The sequence below is a fragment of the Echinops telfairi genome, unplaced genomic scaffold (assembly GCF_000313985.2).
Source record: "Echinops telfairi isolate 266 unplaced genomic scaffold, ASM31398v2 ScPeMD7_7424;HRSCAF=8462, whole genome shotgun sequence".
NCBI classification, from domain to species: Eukaryota; Metazoa; Chordata; class Mammalia; order Afrosoricida; family Tenrecidae; genus Echinops; species Echinops telfairi.
This window is the reverse complement of record NW_022111324.1, coordinates 71,638,477-71,661,652: the sequence shown is the minus strand read 5'-3', so window position 1 is coordinate 71,661,652 and position 23,176 is coordinate 71,638,477. Positions and strand designations below refer to the sequence as shown.

The window sequence follows — 23,176 nt, the reverse complement described above, 5'->3', positions numbered from 1 at the left end:
TGTAAGAAACCAATCTTGAAGAAAAATAGGAAAGAATTTTGTTTCCAGTAGTTTGCCAGTCAGAGAACATGGATATACAACAGCTGGGCAACATTTGGAGGCTGTGTTTAAAGTTGCCACAGAGCTACCAAAGCAGTGAAGCGAGATAAGGGAAAGGAATCCTAGGGTGACAGGTAAGCCGAGCACTGGGAGTCACTTTCACAGGACGCACAGAGAGGAAACAGGTGGACTGAATCGTATGAAAGGAGCCCTGGTAAAAGCTGCAAGCTCTTGGTTGAGACTAGAAAGAACGACACACTAGGAGTACCACGTCAGCAAGGCAGTCTCCCTAAAAGCCTAATAAGCTAGTTCTGAATGACCTTAATTGTTTCCCAAATCTTTTCTGCAAGAAGAGAACATGATTCTGGGCTCATATATCTCCTACAGTGTTCATATGCTATGTTTACCACTCAAGTCTGACAGGCACTCCACAAGACAGGAAACTGTCATCACAAACTCAACGACAGGGTTTAACAGACCGGGAAGGGGCAGGGACGTCCAACCATGACTGGAGGACTATGCAGCCTTTACAGTACTCGTGGACTGTACAAGAAGTTTATGTTACATTGAAAAGAAAACAGTCCTCACCTAGTCTCTAAAGCGATCTACCTATACATGCCACAACTCACTCCACACTGGATAGTCAAGAACATAGCCCATATATACTTGAGTATAAGCCGATCTGAAATTTTCAAACTAAAATTTTCAAAATTTTAGCTTGAAAATTTCGGGTCGGCTTATAGGAACAGGCAGAAGGCTGTCAGATGTAAATAAAGCAAAATGGCATTTTCCCTGCAAAGAAAACAGCACACAGAAGGCTTGGGGATGCCATGAGGGAACTCTGTGGAGGGTGGGTACAACTCAGCCGTTCTCAACCTGTGGGTCACGACCCTTTGGGGGTCGAACAACCCTTTCACAGGGGTCACCCGATTCACAACAGGAGCAAAATTACAGTTATGAAGAAGCAACAAAAACAATTTTATGGTTGGGGGGGGTCACCACAACATGAGGAACTGTATGAAAGGGTCACGGCATGAGGAAGGTTGAGAACCACTGCCTTAGGAGGAGTCGCAGGCCAGGCACTTGGAGAGGCAACCTGTCTCCTGCGGAGAAGGAGTGTCCTGTGTGCCTGCTTCTCGAGCCCTGCGGGGGCTGTAGACAAAATGGAGCACTCTTGACAGCTTACACACATTACGACACGAGAAAGCTTTCTTTCTCGAGAAACTTCGTTCTAGCAGGTGTAGAGAACACGATTCGGCATTCAGAAGAGCCATGAGAAGGGAAACACTTCATAAAAGGCGATGATCGATCATTAGGGGGCTATCAGAAGAGATGATGTGGGCCTGAACTAACAACACAGTGGCTTTGGGGTCAGGCAGTAGGCCAGACAGGATGACTGAGTGGATATTGGAGGAGCTGAATAAAACAATGCTACACTGTATCATGGAAGGACAAAGGCGGAGGGGGGACCAACCCACCATCATCAAGTCAATTCGGACTCATAGGACCCTTTATCAGGTTTCTGAGGCTGCACATCGTTAAAACAGCAGATAACCTCATCTCATCCCATCTCAACCCTGCCCGCCCCCACCACACAAGCAGCTTGTGGTTTTGAGCCCTGACCTTCGCAGCCCACCCTCACCCAACAGTGTCACCGCCAACAGCGCTCCTTATCATGAAGAACAGCAGGGACCTCTCCTATTCAGATCAAGCGCTCTTCACAACCCAAGCAATTCCATAAGAAACATTTCTCTCAAGCACAGCAGACATTTAGACTGGCCTGAACACGATATGGAAAAACTAACCTGGCTGGTCAAGTAAACAATGGAGAAGCTGGCAAGGTTACTGGCAAGGTTTCCGTGTGAAATGGCAGTAGCAGCCTAAGTATTTAAGAAAGACTAAGCACATTTGCTTTTGGCAAGAAAGACCTTCTCAAAGACTGCCATGCTGCCCAAAGAAAAAAACACACATATCGATTGCTGCAGCACCCTATTTTGCAGAGTCTGTGCATGCTACCAGGGAGAAAAGGACGGGCCGTGTTTCGTTGTGCTGTGCGCTGGGTTGTGGCACCTCACCACCACAAGGAGGAACGAGGAGTCCCCCTGGTGTGATTCCAGCAGTGGTCGGGTTGCTACGCACACGTTCCAGGCAAAACCGCCAGGTGCTCCCATGGAGAGACGGGGAAGATGAGGCTCTCTGCTGTAGTACAGCCTCGGAGAGCCCCGGGGATCGATAGGATTGGGAACTGACTCAATGAGTCTGTGTTTCCTGATACGGAAAACAAATGAAAATGAACCCCAAAAGATACACCAAAGTGTATCTTTCAAAAGACAGCGAACTCTACCCTAACATGTACTAACCAGTTTTTCTATACTCAAAACTTCCAACATTCTTGCACTGATCCTACTATATAGTATTTGACTATGCTAAGTCCCAAAGTTATGAAACCTTCAGTAACTAACGATGCCTTCAAAAGTCTCATTCTATTAAAACACATCGTGCAAATAGCTATATTCAGAGCATCTGGAACAAATGGAGGATAAATCAGAATGAGCTCCTGATCACAAAGTCAGAAGAGGAAATAAGTGGCAGGCCTGAGAAAGGGTAGCAGTGGTGGTTGTGGCTGTGGAGTCCATGCTGACTGACAGGACACGAGTGACTGGAGAGCTATGCACCGTCCCTGCTCTTTCTGGCGGTCACCTTTGCGCTCCCAGTCATGGCATGAGTCTGAAATGCCAACCTGCCAGTTAGCAGGGGGCACTACACTGCTGTGCCACCACAGCTCTTATCATAATGCCTGGCCCCGTGTCGCTCACAATTCTCATGTTCCAGCCCAGTGATAGCCACCCTCTCCCGGCATCTCACTGAGTTTTCCCCTTTCCCTCACTGATCCCTCTGTATGGGTAAAGTCGATCAACATCACAGACAAGTGAGGAATGCCCGATAACAAATTTGAGTGAAATGGAAAGGAAAAGTTACAGAAACGAGGCAGAAAGGAAACAGTCTACACTAATCATAAATGGAGTGTGGGGCAGGGGAGTCAATGATCTTTATAAAAGGTAAAATGTTCTGCACACAAAACTCAAAACTCACTGCCATCAAGTAGATGCAGTGCAGAGAGATTACCACACAACACTACTTTCAACAATACAAAAATGAACAGTGTACTTTTGCAGGGCCATCTCCTTCTGCTGGTACAGCTCATTCAGAATCTCGACTTTCTGCTTCAGGGTTTTGCAGTCATCTTCCAGTCCAGCCTTGGTTGACTGCAGTGAATTGCGGGCATCTTCTAGCTGCTTGATTTGGTCTGTAAAGGGAAAACATGTGAGCGCTCTGGGAGCAGGGAGTGCTGAGAGGACAAGTGTTGAAGTGAGAAGCCAGCCTTCAGCTTTCCCAAGTAAAATCATTTCTTTCCAATGCATGGAACAGTCTTCTCGTGAGGCAACCTACCTTCCAGGTTACATTTAGTGGACATCGAGGCTCTTAGCTTAACTTGCAAAAGTTTTAAATCCTCTTCAACAACTGAAATTGCTGTTTTTGTCTAAAAATTTCAGGAGAAAAGTAGTATTAAAGGTGTATCAGCATATGAATTCACAAGTCATTTATGGTACTCTGTCCAAAAGGCCATACCCGAGAGACATCCATCATTTGTTTAATTTGATTTTTTATCTTCTCACTCCGGTCACCTAAAGAACAAAAAGATTCATTTAATTACCTTCTTTTCTCTTGTCTTTAACTCTGTATTTTCCTGATATCCAAAATTCTAAACACTTATCTCTTATCACATTGAAACTTTCAAGGGGAAAGCAAATTAACTAGCAAGACTGATGAAGCAAATAGCTTTTAAAAGAATTGCCAATTTAGAATAAAAAAATGAATTCCCAGCACGTACAATAAAAATATTATCCTTGTCATTCTAGAGCAAGAGACATGAGATAAAGCTTCTTTCTTCCCTCTTGGATCTGTCTGAATAAAACCTTGAGTAAAGCAATGTCTTTATTCAGAAAGAAGTGCTCCTTGGTTCCCCTCCTAAATGTGCTACCAACTGTGGTTCAAACACTCATGGTGGGTTACTCGTTGGGCTTTTAACCACAAGATGACCAATTCAAAACCAACAGCCACTGTGCAGGGGAAAGATGAGGCTTTCTACTCTCCTAAACATTTAAGTCTTAGAAACCCATAAGGCAGTTCTTCTTGTTCTTAAATGGCCACAATGACTCAATGACAGTGAATTATGCAAGTAACACCCAACTTGGGAAACGGTGTCTAGAAACAGTTTGTTCTTCTTGAGTATTTCTACGCTTGAGTCTCCACTCTGAACAGCTTAGTGGGCTGAGGCCTTCCACCCCTTCAATACTCGTTAGTGAAGATGAGCTAGAATTGATAAACACCGAAACCAAAGGCCGCCCACAAGAGCCCAGGTGAACCACCTCCTCTTCTAACCTGAGACCGAAAGAAGTAGATGGTGTCTGGCTAGCATCACCCCCTGTTCTGACCACGGACACAGCAGAAAGTCTAGCATCACCCCCTGTTCTGACCACGGACACAGCAGAAAGTTTAGTGCGAGCAGGAGAAAACATAGACCAAAATTTGAGCTCCTATAAAAGGCAAGACTTATCACACCAATAGAAACTAGAGGAGCACAAGACTATTGTCCTAAAATAACCTTTGGACTTGGAATTGAAGCTATTTCTGCAGGTCACCATTTAGCCAAATAATGGATTAGTTTAAGTGGTAGTTACATAATCTGGTGTCAATTTGAGGATTAATAGTGAAGGGGTGGAGTTTAGCCATCAATCAGATCGCAGCTGGATGACCTCATTTGGAGGCGCTAAGGAGATAAACAGCTCACTGGAGGCAGGATGCAGGCTCACTCCCTGAGAGACTCTCTACTGCCAAGACACATGGATCTATGCTGATGGCAGCGAGAGCCCTGAACCTGGAGAAGCCACGTGGAGACCCACACCACCGCTAAGATGCTTACAACGCCACTGGATCCACAAGGCCTGTGATCATCCCACATTTGGTGTCATTGCATGTGTTTCGTGAGTCTGATGAGGACTTTATAGATTGTTATCGGACTTATGGACTTGACTGGAGTGGGCTGGGAAGTTTTCTCAATATTCAACTGCTCTTGTATATAAAGCTTTTTCCCATACACGAGTGTCTATAAACTTGTTTCTCTAGTCAACCCAGACTAACACATTTTATAAAACCAACTCTCACCCTAAGTAATGTGTCTCATTCAACCAATTATGTGAGACCCAATGGTCAACATTTACCATTGTAAATGTAAATGTTGGTAAAGAAGTAAAGACGAGATGGCAAGGAGGGGAAGGAAAGCTAGACCAATGGAAACAGAACAAACAGAATGGGAATAACAAGAATGCCGGCAGACTCAGAATCATACCTAATGTCAGTGAACAGTTCGTATAAAAATTGTTAATGGGGAACATAACTCTGTGTAAATGTTCACCTAAAGCATAACATATTACCCCAACAAATCAAATGTCACTTCCACGAAGTTACATAATCCGTTTCTCTTCCTCAAACATGCTGCCACAGAACTGGTCCCTACAGTTCTCACCACAACCCTGTGTGACAGTGAAGAACTGCACCATGAGGTCCCCAAGGTTATACATCATTCGAGAAGCAGACTGCCTCAGATTTCTCCCAGGAAGCAGCCAGTAGGTTTATGCCAACCTCTTGGCTGGCAGCCATGCACCTAACCACCACGGTGCCATCAGGACTCCTCTGCTTCCCCTCCTTGTATACCCTAATTCTACAGTGTTCACTGCATAGACATGTAAGACACACCTAATGCTGCTCCAGTGCCAGCCCACATCTCTAGTCCCCAACGGGAGGGAAAACAGAAGTCAGTGTTCTCTGCATGCTCATGGTTAAACAATCACCAGCAACACACCTATCACTGAGGCACATACACATGAGGGAGCTTAAAGAGGTTCTTGGAAAAAATCATGATCTTTTAATTTCATTTTTTCCCCACAAACTTTTTGAAGCACTCTTGTATGTCTCAGGGAATTCAGCGAGCCAAATGGTCGCATCAACGACTTACAGACTGAAAGGTAAAAAGGAATCCAGCTTCCCTGACATTGACCTTACCTCCCATTTCCCCGTTTGCTAATTCATCTGACCCACTTTCACCTTTATTTTTATCCTCGGATTCAGATTCACAATCTAACCGATTTAACTGTGTAATGCAATTCGTCAATGCCTAGAAGAGAAGCAAAAGGCAAAAAGGGCATCAGCAACCGCTTCTCAATTTTAAGTAAGCAGATTTAAGCCTGTATTTATGAAAATTAACTTACATCAATGTTATCATCTTTGTGAAGAAGCTTTGTTTCCAAATCTTTCTGAGACCTCTGAAATGATACGATTTGCTCACTGAGCTCCGCATGTGATTTAGTCCAGTCCTGTATTTCCTGCTGTAACTGACAAGTTAAAGCACATCGTGTCAGCACCATGTGAACGAGGAAGGGTAACAGGGCCCCTAAACATCCTTGAGAGCTTTCAAGGGAGGCAATCCGGTTTATTGCATCCTTCAAAAAGCCTTCCTACAGTCAATTCAAAAACTTCACTTCCAGCAACCACAGCAAAGCACATCTCACCGTCTCCCAACTTGAGAACTCCCAATTATATAAACTTCCTTGTTCAGTGGAGCAATACCTGTCCACTAAAGGCTTTAAATTACTTAAATATTTGTTCTAAAAACTATATCTATCACCCCTGTGAAGCTATAAGAAACAATTCAGAAAGACAGGAAACCCAGAAGACAGAGCTGAATGATGTACTCAGTTTAAGCTGCGCAAATCTAACCCAATTTCTGCATTTAAAGCTCATTACCCTCAAAAGGGTCTAAGAAAAGGTATTCAAGAGGCAGTTATATTCAATTCTCTAATTTACATAATATGCGGCATTACTTTTTCTTTACCTGTTCCTTCTTTTTCTTAAGCTTAGCATTTTCTTCTTGGACTCGATGGCATTCAGATTTCACCTTTTCTTCACTAAGTTTAGCTTCATTAAGGGCAATTTGAACCTAATGCAAAATACCTCTATTAATGAAATAATTCCCAAGAAAAAATTTATAAAGTTATACTTTCTTAACTAGACATGTAATTTCCACTTCTTAAAATATTTGCCCCTCAATAGATGTTTGCCCCTCAATCAAGCCAAAATATAATAATGTACAACAGAATGTAGTTTCTTCAGGAGCTGTGTGTACTTTACCTCTGAGAACTCTGAGGCATTCATCGAAATGACATCCTTTAACTTCTCTATAGCCTTCTTTTTTTCCACTATCTGCCACACAGAAACAGTGGAACACATTAACGAGGACTTCAACACACAGACTGAAAGTAGGCTAAACATAAGAAAACATTAACAAAACATGTCCCATAACCATGCCCTATGTTTCAGGTCAAAGCAGAGGAACCAGTTTTAGCCTAAAGGAAAAGTCAAGGGTGTTAAGACATGATGACAGATTAATTAAAGGCAGAAATATTTCGTGGCATCTGTGACCTTCCTGGTGACAAGATAATGTGATAGATGACAACAAAACTATGAAACCAAAGAAAATAGAAAAATTTCCAGAGAAAACAGTTCAAATCTATGATTGTTCCTAACGGTAGAGGGGAAAAAATTCCCCAAGGTCGCTTTGAAAGTCTTTAGTCTGAATAGTAAGACTTGAGGAAGAAGAAATGAATCTCCCATACAGAAGAATTCCAAACAGTTTATGGGACACTGCATTCTCAGAGAAGTAGGAATTAACTCTTTGTAGCTGTGGACTGTGCCCAAAAACTTCTTTCCAAAGAATACAGCCAAGCAGCTTTACAGCGGGAAAGCCGGCAAACCACACCTGGGTCGGGCCACGAAGCTTAACTGGGTATGGCGCTTACAGGAACACTCTGACCTATCGTTATGATTTTTATGTAATTCTAAAATTACTCAAAATCTCTTTATTTTGAAAAGAACTGCACACACACACAAAACAAAATGGTAGGGTTACAGTTTCTTAGTTGCTTTATGTGTTTCTGAGAGCAGAGCCAAGCAACATGAAAAATACCGAAGGTTGAGGAAAAAATTTGTAGGCCCATTCAAGTTCTACAAAATATGGGCAAAAGTGGATTTAACTTCCTTGACTCCCACTCTCACTCTAGGTAATGGCCATGTGCAAAATAGTTCAAAGGTCACATTACAGGCAGTACAACTCTTACCAAGTCCTGATTCTTCCCATTCTGTTCTCGTTCAGAGTGTAACAGAGCACGCAAGGTTTTAGCTCTTTCTTCCAAAACTTCATTTGTTTCTTCAAGCTCTTTGATCTTATCCTACAAAAAAATACATAGTTTAAGATTAAGAATTACTCTAATATTACTTTTGTTTTTAGGACACCATTCCGAAAAGAGTTTTACCTTAAATTTAACTGCTTCATCAGAGAGAATCATATTTTGTTTCTTGGACTCTTGAACATGTTTTTTGGACTCCTTGATCTGTAGAAGTATAAAACAAAGCACTCAAAATTCAGAAACATAAATTATGGCATGATCAAAGCTTAACCTCAAGTCGGTGACCCCTTATAAAAGAATGCAGTGCTGCATACACACGACTGCATGAGATTCACAAAGTTCACAGAAAATAATAAAATATTACTTATTTACAGTACCATAATAATGGACTATATTTACAGTACCATAATAATGGACTATAATTACAGTACCATAATAATGGACTATAAGGCACATGGAAATAATCAAAGTTAGAACTATGCAGAAGCAAAAAATGAAAAAACTTGATGACCATTTATACCTTCTGTTCATATTTTGACAATTTTTCTAGAAGTTCTTTATTTTCTTCCCTGATAGTCTTCAACTTCTCAGAAATCTGTTGCTCAGAAACTAAAAAGGGGGTGAAAAAACAAACCTGTGAGAGCAATATGGATCACTATATCAAATGACTTGCTGAGTGTCTTAGCAGCACAGGCATGTTCTCGGACACTCTGCGGGCAAAGCACTTAGGGTTGTTAGGTGCCAAAGACCCTCTAACGATCTGAGACGAATGGCGATAAAGATGTACAAATGTTAAAACTGAAGAAAAATGTATTAGCCCTTGTTTTTTATGAGATTCCAATTTTTTTTAAAAGGGAAAATAGAGTAAAATCTCTCTCCTTTCACTAAGTACCTTTCTTGTCAGAAAATGGAATCACTTCAAATATGACATTCATGAAGGGGAAATAAAAAATACACACATACTGATTTACATTTCCAGGCCTCAAATTATCGCCTTAAATGCTGAATGTTTCACCAAACCATTAGCTCTGGAATAGTGCTCACATATGTTAACGTGCATTGTATCAACATCAGCTTACATGTTATTTGCCCTATCAAAATAGCATTTTCAGTACTTAATCAGTAGCAAGGTCTGCAGCAAGGAGAAAGCTCTAAATACATGTTTGAGAAAGTAAACATCCACAAGTATCTTCCATCTCAGCACATAACTTATTTACAGCGCCTTTGATTAACAAAATACCAATAACTCAGAAGAAAAGCTGACATTAACAACAATAAGCTTTAAGAGCAAAGAAAGTCAAAACAACCGTCTGGCAAATGCTCTGTCTAACCCACTGACCACAGTGGTTGTGTAGACAGTGACGTTATCAAGGCCAAAATGAAGTCAAATCAGCCTAACTAGTTGCCATTTGGCCAATTCCAACTCATGTCAACCAAATTTGACGGCTGTACAAGTGAAGTTATAAATTCTGCTAGTTTAAATTATATTTAGCATCAATTCTTACTATTCATATGACTTATCCATTTTCCACTAAATGTTTACAAGCCAGCATGCATCGATCTATGTGCTACTATTCAGTTAGCTCCATCTCCTCTACTATCTTTCTTCCAATTGCTTCCAAATCTCCCTCTCTAGAATTTCTCTTCATCTAAATTTAAACCCAGTATTCTTTAGTGCTTGCTTACTCACATTTCCACAGGGATCTTATTTCAAATAGTGTAAGCCACACTAATTTCCAGACTCACAGGTGCCTCAGACGGAAGACCTGGCAATCTACTTCCAAAATAATAAGCCAAGAAAAATCCTATGGACACAGTTTTACTCTTTAGACACAAGAACCATCCTGAGACAGATTCTACTGGAGGACAACTTTTTTTTAAGGTACACACAATGCCTGTAGTTATCTGTGCCTGCCACAAGGTCATGAGCTTCTTGACAGGCAGATTGTTTTCTTAATCTTTACTTATTTCCTAAGCCCTGTATAACATACTCCTCTTACCCTTCAAACTTTAAACTCTCTTTGTAATATATACAGTCAATTGCCTCCTTAAACACTCTACTCAAATGTTCGCCTAGTCCTTCAAAGTAATCCACCCCAAATTAAACTAATTGTCTCTTCTACTCCCACTGTCCATCCCTCACATTTCCATGTCAGTTAGTGGTGTAACAACATTTTCAGAAGTTAGTATCACACACCAGGAGATACTGCATCTATTTCTACTTTAAATAAAATGCACAACAAATTCCAAAAATGAAAGAATATAAATAACAAAATATGCTTAAAATTTTACCTTGATATACTCTACTCTTTACCTAGAAGAGAAAGAAATTAAATTTTATATCAAAATCATTTCATTAATAAAAATATTAGTTCCTAGTAAAACAGTCAAGATCAAAACCAAATGAAAACCACAGTAGTTTGGTTCAGCAACATAAATTAAGAGAATTATAAAAGAATATCAAATTGGCAGTGGTAGTTCTTTAATATTTTCTAAGAAAAACTACCTGATTTTGCAAACAAAGGAATGTCTATAAATCTAGTGAATGAACATCAGGGTTAATAGCCAAGTACTTTAATAACAGAAATGAGGCATTTTTATAACATGTAAATACTCTAATTAGTCATTTATCTAAAATAATTTCTTTGGCAACCCCAAATAGTTAAAATGAGTTTCAGAAACAGTGATAATTCAAAAAGTCTTAGACAAAATAGAATTAAAAACATAATCTTTGCACTTAGATACTTCTCTTTCTACTTATTAAAAGCATATTTATACAACTCATTTTAAAAGCGATTTAACCATAAAAAATTAGAAAGTGTTCTAAAATTGATTGTGGTAATGATTGTACAATTCTCGATATGATTTAAGTATTGAATTGTATGATATGGAGATTAGTGCCAATAAAACTAAAATAAAGAAAATAATAGGGGGCAGAAATCGTGTATTGGCAGTTTTTCCATTTTCATTTGTGTGTGAATTTTTAATATAATGTAGGGACATAAAGCATTAAATGTAGGCAAAAAAAGAGAGCATGTTTTAAAAATTCTACTTAAAAAGTTGCCTAATGATGAACTTTAAAATAATTCTAAGAACCCACATCATCTGATTTTCCCTGCCCACTGAAAGTATTGTCATCAAATCTGAAATGTACAGAAAGACTGCCAGGAAAAAATGCAGGAACCACAATAGAAATGACAATTTCATGTACAGGCAAAAAAAAAAACATCTCCCAAACACTGGCTCCCTCAATGACATCACGGAATTATGTGATAATAAAATGTACGCAGCAGCATCTAAACAATAAAGAGGTACTACAGAGTCAGAACTGACTTGATGGCAGGGAGTCTTGAGTTTATTTCTTTGAAGATCAGAATACATTTCCCCTGTCAAGTGCTATATATGATCAGATATTCAGACCAGATCATAAGTTCATATGATACCATATGATATGATGATCAGATATTCAGATCATAGTAATCCGTGATAGCTCAGATTATTTCAGTATCTAAGCATTGAGTATTTTAATAAGGTTATAGGAAAATGCATTCAGAATTACAACACTGTTTCTCTAATGTCCTAGCCTTGCCATGGAGACGTCAAGCATTCTTTGTCCCCTTTAATCTAAACCCGCAAGTGGAAGAAAGTGAGGAAGAGGAAGGAGTTTGCAACTGAGAGTAGGAACAGGGTTCCAAAAGTCAAATGCCAAGACTGATGAGCAAAGGTCAGGGCATAAAGCTGATATAACCATGTAAAAATCTAAACAGGTGCTAAAGTTTTTGAGAGAATAAAGTGAGGGTAGGAAATATAAACAGTTTCCACTTTTGCTCCTTCTAGCCACCTAGTGTCCCTCTTTTCTTCCTCGGAGGGAAAGCCCCATGAGGTCAATGGATTCCTCATAGAAATTGGCGGAGGGTGGCGGTGGGGGTACGAGTGGAAATTCTTCCCTTTTAAGTGATTTTAAAATCAATTGTTTAAGGGGACATTAAAACTAATATGCCTAACGGGAAATTTTAAAAGCATTAAATTTTTAGAAAGATTTGCATCCAGTGCTTTTGTCACTTTTAAAGCTTCAGTTGTAAGTTTTTCATCTACAAAGTTCATTTATGCATAATTGTTCCACAGAGATATTATGAAACTCACCAATATACTATGGTCCTATTATGTCCTGAATTAATATAGTTAAAAGAATCTCAATTACAGAAAGAAAAGTCCAAAGACTGGTTGGATGTGTTGACAGAGGTGAAGATGTCCATTTTTAAGACAGAAATAACATATAAGCAAGATTCTGCATGAAGTGAGAAATCCCAATGTCACGTAAGAATGCATTATGAATTAATGACATTTCAGGTAAAAACCCACAATAACCAGGTATCAGGTTGTAATGGACTCAAATTGTGTCCCCCCCAAAACATGTGGATATAATCCCATTTGAGAAGCGTTTTCCTTGTTATGTTAATATGCCATATATTAGTGTGAATACATCTTAAACCAATCATCTTCAAAATATGAAATGCGCAGATCAGGTACTGAGAAGGAAACGACGAGAGGGGAATGCTATGCCCATGGAAATCACCAAGGAGCCAAGGAACCGAAGTGGCAGAGACAAGGGCGCTTCGCAGAACTGACAGGCAGAGAGAATGTTCTCTCTAGAGCTGGCCTCCTGAGTATGAACTACTAGGCACTAGAAGTGTGAAAAATGAATGTTAAGAACAACCAGTTGTGTTTATACTGCATAAAGTATAGATGACAGGTTTCTTTTTCTGTTATTAGAAATGAACACTTCAATTTACCTAAAAAATACAATGTATAAATAGAAACACGCAAGAAATCTGCATGCTTTCACCAGCTAACAATATGAATCAAAGGGTACTAATTCGAAGTACACACTGGCCGAACTTTGTGGTCCGACAATAATTCTAGGAAGAGTTCCAAAGAAACACAAAACACAGAAAAAAATTTATATGCAATGTTGTTCACTAAAATATTCTTACTGAGCAAAAAGCTAGAAACAAATGCTCAACAATAGAGAAATGGCTATACTATGATAAACCTATATATACATATATATGATTGAAAATGCATTAGTTTTTAAAAATACTGTTTCTAAAACATAACTAAATTTTCAAATAATTTAAAAGGCAAAAGTATACAATATACTCCTAACTTGGTAATAAAAAGCTACACAATAGAGTGCTTGCTACATAGGAGGATGTAAAGTCATGCACCCATGATAGATGATGGATGTTTTGACTGTTAGATGATTTGAAGTTGTGTAAACACCACATTATATGCAAATAGAATGCCAATTTATATGCAAATGAGTTCTGTTCCTAAACCCATCTTTAAGTCAAATTTGTATAAAAGTTTAACAATTAAATACGATTTGCATTTACTAAAAGTCAAATGCTTTACCTAGTATATAGTGTACAGTGTGCCCTTCTATGAATTAAAAATATTAGAGTACATTCCCAGGTACACTGAAACATCTTCAACCTAATAATGCAGTAAAGTTAGTATTTTCTTTTTTTTTCCCTCCCTCCCAGTAATGATCAATTTTGATGTGTGTCGCAGGGTAGCACCTCTTAGTTATTACAAACCATTGGATGTACCCTAAACTTTTAATATAAAAAAATTTAGGTGGTTGGGATTTCAGACATATATATCATCAAATATTGTCTAACCAGATTGTGTGTATACATATAAATCAAATATATATATGCAGCTTCTACATAAATATGGCTATTTGGAGAAGAAATGGAGAAGGAGGAAAAAAAAGGCAAATAAAACTCATTAGCATGGGTAAAAATATTTCTGGGTAATGGGTTACTTGATCCTCATTTTTGGTTTTGGAATCTTCCTGTATTTTCTATAGGAATGTATATTTCTAAATGAAAGTAAATTTTGTGATGCCAAAGAAGAAAATTAAAGCTATACATAATCATAATATTTAATCCTAAAATAATTGTTTTTTTAAAACGTAATCCAACATTAATCAAAACAAACAATTACAAAGGCATAAAGAAAAACATGGGTGAGTTTAAAAAAAAGAAAAACATGTTTTCTTTTTAATTCTATTGGTCCACTTTTTTGTAAATTTCATATTCCCAGTTGTTTTTCCTCCTATTTCAGTTATTTATTTATAGCAGTAAAAAAATCTGAACTAATTTTAAAGTCTAACATTAGTGTAACATTTTAATTATTATGAAATGATTAAAAAATGATTACGTATAAATAACACTCTGAAAGCGAAAAACAGTATGGATAATAAAATATAATTTATCTAAAATTGGAACGATAGCTATACAGAAGGCTATCTGGAAATATATTTAGCCCAGAATCGACAATTATAGCCTCTCTGGTAATAGACAGTTTTAATCTATGCTTTCAGTTTTTTCTAGAATGGGCATGTATAGATTAATTTAATCACAAAACCAGTTAGTTCTTTCTATTTAAAAAAAATGTCATTAGTTTATAAGAATATAGTAAAGTTCTTATAAGTGAAAAACACAAGATAGAAGTTTTATATATATCACAGATGAATAGACAAAACTTTACTACTAACAATAAAAGGAATTAAACTACTGCTACACCTCACAATGAGTGGAAGAAGTCAAACAGATTAGAGTATGTAATGTGTGATTTCATTTATATGGAATGAAATTCTGTAACTGCCCAAATGAGTCTACAGAGATAACAACAGATCTGGAGTAGCACATGTAAGGAATCTGGAGTATAAAATGCTCGATAGGTTGATTATGATAGTGATTATTACTATCACCAGAAATATAGTAAGCTATTTTCATTTTAAAATACTGTCTTACATAAACAACACATACATTATATGGCTTGCCAACTGCTCACTGTCTTTCGTGAGCTATGATGCACATAATATGGTTGGCACATTGGCTGTGAAAAAATAAACTATCTCCAAAAAAATGCATGAGTTAAAAAAAAAAGACTCAAGACATGCTGCTAGTACAATCCTCGGTATACATAAATCAGCATACATAAATACATATTCAAATAAACTGCACCACTGTCATCAGTTGCTTCTGACTCATAGAGTCAAAATCCTGTATAGGATTTTAAGGATAGCCTTATTTTTCTCCTGTGCAGCAGCTAGGGCTTTGCACTGTCACCTTGTGATCAGCAGCCCAATATTTACATGTCAGCACTACAAGAGCTCCTTAAAAATAGACCCTCCAGAGAAAAAAATGACTCAAAGGAATAAAAAATTTAATAGTGCCTTTGGATACTATGTAATCTGTATTTCTAAATAAAAAGATATTTTCTAAGCACAATTGTAATTGGTCACATTAGAAAATATATAACAGAAAAATAATTTAAAAATCACCTGTTTCAAGATATAAGTATTTTTATTTTTTGTAGCATTTCCTGGTAATAATTTTTCTGTGTAAGATTAAAGAATATACAATTTATCTATATTTGAAAATACTGATTTCTCCTTTTTTCCACAACATTAAATTATGAGCATTTTCTGTTCCTTAATGTCTTTGAAAAATACAAAATTTAAGAACTATCTAGTATCTCACTATATGGACACACAATGATTCTTACTATGGATCATTCAGGTTACTGCCAAGTTTTCCCTGTAATATATACTATCCTTTTAAATGTCCTTGTAGGAGATCTTGATTAGTTATTTAGGATAGTAATTGATTAATTCCAAAAATCAAACTCACTGCCACTGAGAAGGTGACGGCTCACAGCGATCCTAAGAACAGAGTAGAACTGCCCCTGTAAGTTGTCGAGACTGTTAACTCTGTACGGGAGTAGAACATCCTGTCTTTCTCATCGGGTGGTTGCAGCCCAACTCATGACCACTACACCACCAGGGCTCCTATATTTAGCTGATCAGTTATGGTATTACAAACTTCCAATATTGTTGTTGTTATTAAGTGTTGCTCAGTCAGTCTGACTCATAGTGCCCCTATGTTCAACAAAACAATACAATGCCTGGCCCTGTGACGTCCTTAGAGTTTTTTTAAAATCATTTTATTGGGGGCTTGTACAACTCTTATCACAATCCACACATCCATCGATTGTGTCAAGCACCCTCACAATTGTTACTGATTCTACTAATAGTGTATATATGCCCATCTGATACTATTTAATTTTTACATTTCCATATAAATTGACATTTTTCCATTAGGATTTGAACTCATAATGTCTTGTTTCCTGAAGTCTACCAATAAAGGTTACATTAGATTACATTACAAGCTTAGCTTGGAGTATAGGCAAGTATTAGTACTGTGTTTAGTAACTGAAAAGAAACAAAAGGTCAAGTGATTACATAATAGCCTTTGTATTTATAAATCAAAACACACCTATAAATTAATTTAATCTACTCACAGCAAGGAAGGTTCTCCAGAAGAAAATGGCAAATGAAAAAATTCCCAAGAAGATTGTGATAAGTACAGGTTTCCATGGCAGCCCATAAAAATCAGGCCCAGGTCGAACATCATCAGGTAATGTAGCAACCAGCTGAAACAGAAATTTGAATGGGAAGCTTTAAAGATATTTACAATAAAGCAGTCACAGATAATCATGCATAAAAATTCAAATTCAATCTAAAAAATCTGCAATGGTTCTTTCTGACTCATCAGTGGAAATTGGCACCCTCATAGTTAGTTCTTGTTTGACAGTTTGTAAACATTTTATTTCTGAATGTCTTTAACTGAGCTGGTATTTCCAGTTTGCAAAAACTCTATCACATTATATTGTGTAACACATGGCTAGAATTCCTTGGAATCATGCTTTTCTCTTGGATTAAAACACACAAGACACACACACACAGAAATACCCACTGAAGTAATCAAAGTTTTATAGGTGTAAATAAAAACAAACTACTGATAATAACACTAATAATGTGTGATTCCTCTTTAAGATTTTGAACTCTAATTCTATTCCACTCTTAAAAGACAAATGCTGTTTGTTCAGACAGTTCCTTATAACTGATCAGAATTTAACTGTCTCAGTGCCATAAAAGTGTTTTGTCCAAGAGAGGGCATTAAGTAAATGCCTGCTTCTGTCCTCTTCCACTTTCCACTGTCCTCCACATCTACCATCTTGCCATTGTCCAAAACACAACCCCCATCCTGTCCTCATTCCAACAGTTTAGGGATCTTAGGAAAATGACTGGAAGGGGCAGGACACTAGTGTGTTTTGCTTGGGGAACACTGTTGGTGCAGTGGTTACAGCACCTGGCAGCTCACTGAAGGTTCATGGTTCCACTTGGTGGGAGAACGATGTAGCAGTGTTTCCATGTAGATTTACAGCCTTGGAAACCCTCGGGGGCAATTTTACCATGTCCCAGTGGCCATGCACTGGAACTGACACCATGGCAGTAGGTTTGGCTTTTGTTTTGCTCAAGACTACACACCAGAATGTAACATAATGTCTGTCTCATTGTTGAGTGCTGTGCTAATAAATGAAGAAAAACTCAAATGCCTTACCAATAGCCTTCCTAAAACAGTATTGCAACGTTCCACCTGCCACGGGCCCGACACACTCCATTTCTCTCCACCCCCAAGCTGTCAGTCAATGCACCCACTCCGCTCGGAACTCATCTCCCCGCCTGACAAAGAAAGCTAGGGTCTCCCTGGGAACGGCCGGTCACCTCCAGTAGGTTCGCTATCAGGGCTGCGTAGAGCACCGACAGAGGTCCCACCAGCTCCGGGTCCCCTGGAGAAACACTGACAGAAGGCACGGTCGCAGGGACTGAATCCATGGCGCTGAGGCAGCTGAACGGAGACGGCACTTCCCCGGGGAACGGTGCCGGGACCCCCTGTTTTTCAGCTTCCTGCTTCCGAAGCTGCCGGCTCCGCGGGGCGGAGACGCAGGTTGCACTTCGCCTTCCCGGGTGGCTACACTTTCACCCTGCGCCTCGGGTGAAACACGTCATCAGACCCCGCCGCCGCGCGTGGGCGGGGCCGACTCGGAAGGAGCCAATTGCAGAGCGAGGCGGGGAGGAGAGCGACCAGACGGCGGAGAGAACGGAGAGCAGGTAGGAAGAGGTGGCCACGGTGGTTCCCCAAAAGGGAGATTTAAAGGTAAAGGGCCCCAGCGGGCGAGAGCCTACGTTGTGGGTGGGGCTGAAGAAAGGGGAAGGTCCACTCTAGTCCACCTAGAGCAGGAGTCTTGCCGCAGGGCAGTGTGACACTCCGCTGACATCTGCCTAGTGGCGCAGGCCCCAGTATCAGGCTCTCTTCCCAGTCCACCCCAAGGCCCAACTGCCTTTTCCCTTTCGGACCTCCAGTGCTCACACTCTCACATCTTGCCGAACCCCTTCCTAAACTCTCGCTGACCCCCTCCCCCCCTCAAATCGTGTCATTACTATGCTAGTGGGTTCACTTTGGGTATGTTTTAAAGTTACATACTTGACACGGATAAAGAATAGTCTGGAAACGACGGTCTGAGTGTTAAAGACAGTGGGCGGTTGTGGGAGGGGGGGAGGGATGATATGTGTCAATCTTAAGATATTTATAAAGTCAATAGATTGACAAACGATATTTGTCAATCTTCAAGTTGAATATAAAGTCAGGAAAAACTATCCCGAACAAACAGGAAAACGCCGAAATGAGAGGGCATTGGAATACAGGGAGGTAGAAAGCACAGGTTCTGTAATTACAGCAGTACAGTACTGTCCCCTGAACACAGATCGTGGAACATTATAGAAAACCCCTAAATACACCCAACTGCACTGGACACTTGAAATCCAATAAAAATCAACAGGGTGAAGGGACAGAATTTTAATTAAGTAATGTTGGTGTAAATAAATATGCTAAATAATAAAATCAGATGATATTCTCACTAAATTCCACATGGGTGAGGAACCTAAATATGTAAAATGAAAACAAATACTTTTTTTTAAAGGATTAAATTTTTCTATGCATAAGTAAAGAAAATCTTCCCAATTATATCTAAAAATTCAGAAGCAGCAACTAAAAGATTTGTAAATCTGATAATTAAACAAAACAAAACAGAAAATCTGTTGCTAAGCCTCTTCCACAAAAATAGAAAATAAGAAAATCTGACAATGCTAACTTGAGAAAATATTTGTAACATTACTGACAAAGGATTATTATTCCTAAAATTTCTCTTTTAAAATAGAGAAAACAATGGCTAACAAACTTATAGAAAAATGGACTGAAGAAATGAAGAGATAGTTCTCAGGAACAAGAAACAACCTTATGGAAATTTCCTCTGTCTCTGCTCATAATAAAACAAAAGCAAATTAAACCTGTACGAGATGCCATTTGTCACCAGATCTGCACATTGAACAATATATTGTTGGTGAGAGAATGTGGGGGAAACAAGGATTCTCACACCTACCAGCTGCCTGTGGGAGAAAGAACTAATGATCTGCTTTTTAAAAATTTGCAGCCAATATGATTACTGAACATTTTGGCCAAAGACTCTATAGAAGAATCTTGATCAAAAGAAGGAAAATGCAAAGCAGAATTTCAAATTCTCATGGACTCTAGATTTGGGGGAGCAACTGGGACCAGATGAAACCCTAAAACTATTCCCCGAAATAAACTTTAAGCCTTAAAGCAATAAGATCATGAGAAAAGAGGGGCAAGCTTAAGGGCCTCATGGAAAGCCACAGACATACTATCAAAATAACAAGAGAAGCATACACATTAGAAAGCAAAATAGATGACTGGGACCTACTGAAAAATAAAACGTGTGTGCATCAAAAGACTTCATCAAGAGTAAAAAAGAGAACACAATGACGGGAATATATTTTTAGCAACAATACAGTGGCAAAGGGAATAAATTTTAAAATCTATAGAAAACTGCAATACTTCAATAAAAAAACAAAATCCCATTTTGGGATTTTGAACATGAACAGACAGTTGACCAAAGTGACACCCAAATGGCTAACATAAAAAAATGCTCACAATCATTAGCCACTCGGGAGATGCAAATCAAAACAACGAGCTATCACCTTATACCAACAACAGCCCAATTAAAACAGAAAACAACAAATTCTGGAGAGGGTACAGAGAGACTGGAACTTTCATACACTGCTGGTGGGTCTAAAAACATGTATAACCATCATGCAGAGTGGTACAGTGCTAAATCAAACCAATGAGAACAGAACTTCAAAAGAATCCAGCAATCCCTTTGTTGGATATACAAGGGTGGTAGCCCCCAACCCCCCAAAACACTGCTTTTTTTAATGTGAGGGAGATAGTGCTTTCGGAGTTTGTTCCACCAGGTCAGACTGTTAACCAAGCTTTCTCTTTAGAGGTTCTGCAAAGATTGCATTATAGTGTGGGACAAAACGGTCTGATTTGTGGCAGACGGGGAACTAATTTTGCCACCATGACAATGCACCTGCTCATGCAGCCATCTCAGTGCACCAGTTTTTGGCAAAAAACAGCAAGCCTCTCTTGCTCCACACACCTTACTCACCTGACCTCGCTCTGTGTGACTTCTTTTTGTTTCCATGAATGAAGAGGGGCATGAAAGGACAGCGATTTGATGGCACAGAAGTGATGAAGAAAAAAATGAGGGAGGTGCTGTCAGCCATTCAAACAAATGAATTTGAAAAGTGTTTCCAAAAATGGCATTTCAAATTTGACAAATGTATTAAGTGTAATGGAGAGTACTTTGAAGGTGATAAGGTTGTTTTGAAAAATAATTTAAATACATAGCTTGTGGGAGGGGGGGATTGAGGGTTGGGGAAGGGGTCCACCTCATATACCCTAAACAAGTAAGAACCATAATAGGAATACACATATGCACTCCCATGTTCAGTACAACACAAGAACTTGGAAACAACTCAAATGCTCATCATTAGAAGAATAGATAAAGAAACTTGGTACGTACACATGATGGAATACTATGCACTGCTAAAACAACAAGGACAAAACCATGAAGCACCTCATGACATGATGGACCTAGAGAACAGTAATGATGCGTGTTTAGTTCATAATCACAGAAGGACAAATGCTGTAGGAGACCACTACTAGAAGAATAAACACCAAAACAAAGACTTGCATACCAAAGGTATGAAGATAACCAAGAGGGTGAAGGCAAGGATAAGGAGATGAAGCAACAAACTAGAAGGTTGACAGGCACTGACAGGTGCAAGGGAGGATGGAGGTCCTTAAGAGAGAGATCAAGGAAGAGAGATGGGATATAGTACAGGAGGGATATGTATTGATGAATGATTTAAACTGTTGAATTCAGAGCGGATGGTTTGAAATATAAACTCCCTACCTAATTCACAATTAAAAAAAAACCTTAATGTTTAAAAACTTAAACCAACAAAGATGAACTAATCCACAGGACTAGTAACCCACATGAACCACAGCCTCCTCAAGCCAGAAGAACTACTTGATGGTACCGAGCAACATAATGATAGTTCTGACCAAAGGCACAATAGAATATTCTGGATAGAAAGGGAGAAAAAGTCTATTAGTGGTTCTAGAGATTTGGTGGAGTGGGAAGGGAGAAACAGAGAATAATTATTCATGAATATGAAGTTTCTTTTAAGTGATGAAAAAACCGGTGGTGGTCACTGTATGAATATACACAAAACTATTGAACTGTACATTCTAAAAGTGAATGTTACATAAAGCTATTATGTTAAAAAGTATTACAGTCAAAACACTATGGTGGCAGTTTTTTGTCACATGGGCACACAATAACAATATACAAAATAAAATAATCGCTTTTAAAGGAATTTTGTCACCATCTCTTAAAATTACTTTATTTATATGCTGACACAGCCACCCTACAACTAAAACTCTTATTCTAAAGATACTGGCAAATGCCAAAAAGATAAAAACAAAACTATGTCATTCTAGCATTATTTATAATTAGCAAAAGACTGGAATAACTAGAATGCCCATCAACAGAAGCTAGTTCAATAAACCAAGGAATACTAAGAAGCTGTACATCAATTAAAAATGATTCTGTATGATGGAAGTCTGAAAAGACTGCTACAAAATCATTGAAAGCTTAATTATTAAGCAAAACTATCCAAATATGAAGCTATTGTTTCTCAACACCTTCTCCATCTAGATCTTTACATTTCTGAAGGCAGTATTTCCATCACTCTAATCCTTCCCCAAAGAATTCTACACTCTTCTACTTACACCACATCCAAACAACAGTTTGAGCATCCTTGAGAGATTTAATTCATGTTTCCTGTGAAATGTTCTGAGTTTGGGGCTGTGAGATGGATGGTGGTATGTTTTCCCAGTTAAATTATTTTGTTGCTAGGTACTGTCAAGTCAGTTACAACTGAGAGTGACTCTATGTAAACAGAATGAACTACCACCCAGTCTCTATGCAAAGTGTAAACCTAACCATATCAGTAATCACATTAAATGGAAATTATCTGATTACCCCAATTAAAAGGCAGATTGACTAGATATCATTTATGAGAACTGTACTTCACATAAAAAGACACGCAAAGTTCACGCTATCTCTGCTCTCCCCAAACCCAAGAAAAAGAGATCCAAGGAGGAGTTGGTCAGTAGTGATCCAGAAGGGACACCTCTCCCCACGAGGAAGAAACAGAAATCTCCCCCCAAAGAGGAACCTGCATGTGATCCTCAAGATGGAGCAATCAGAGGGGTCTCGGGGAGGAGATGAGCCAGTCAGGGGGCGATGTAGCAACGATGAAAAATACAACTTTCCACTAGTTCTTAAATGCGTCTTCTGCCCCCCACTATCATGATCCGAATTCTACCTTGCAAGTCTGGCTAGACCAGAGGATGTACACTGATACAGATAGGAACTGGAAACACAAGGAATCCAGGGCGGATGATCCCTTCAGGACCAGTGGT

At 38.9% G+C, this 23,176-nt stretch overlaps 1 protein-coding gene across 6 annotated transcripts in view; it reads right to left on the bottom strand.

The window, feature by feature from the left end:
- Nucleotides 1–23,176, bottom strand: part of MIA3 (MIA SH3 domain ER export factor 3) — a 62,048-nt gene that overhangs the window by 8,502 nt on the left and 30,370 nt on the right. For 3 of the 6 annotated variants that reach the window (XM_045298298.1, XM_030887743.2, XM_004699926.2), the window contains exons 7-18: nucleotides 16,719–16,850; nucleotides 10,635–10,656; nucleotides 8,863–8,951; nucleotides 8,469–8,546; nucleotides 8,274–8,384; nucleotides 7,288–7,359; nucleotides 6,992–7,096; nucleotides 6,369–6,491; nucleotides 6,163–6,274; nucleotides 3,670–3,725; nucleotides 3,490–3,580; nucleotides 3,208–3,346 (exon numbers count right to left, since the gene is read on the bottom strand). In XM_045298298.1, coding sequence (XP_045154233.1) covers nucleotides 3,208–3,346; nucleotides 3,490–3,580; nucleotides 3,670–3,725; nucleotides 6,163–6,274; nucleotides 6,369–6,491; nucleotides 6,992–7,096; nucleotides 7,288–7,359; nucleotides 8,274–8,384; nucleotides 8,469–8,546; nucleotides 8,863–8,951; nucleotides 10,635–10,656; nucleotides 16,719–16,850 — 1,130 coding nt within the window. Of the gene's footprint in view, nucleotides 1–3,207; nucleotides 3,347–3,489; nucleotides 3,581–3,669; nucleotides 3,726–6,162; nucleotides 6,275–6,368; nucleotides 6,492–6,991; nucleotides 7,097–7,287; nucleotides 7,360–8,273; nucleotides 8,385–8,468; nucleotides 8,547–8,862; nucleotides 8,952–10,634; nucleotides 10,657–16,718; nucleotides 16,851–17,985; nucleotides 18,176–23,176 lie in introns of those variants that run through there. The other 3 variants (XM_030887745.2, XM_013003997.2, XM_045298299.1) reach the window with 3 other exon arrangements.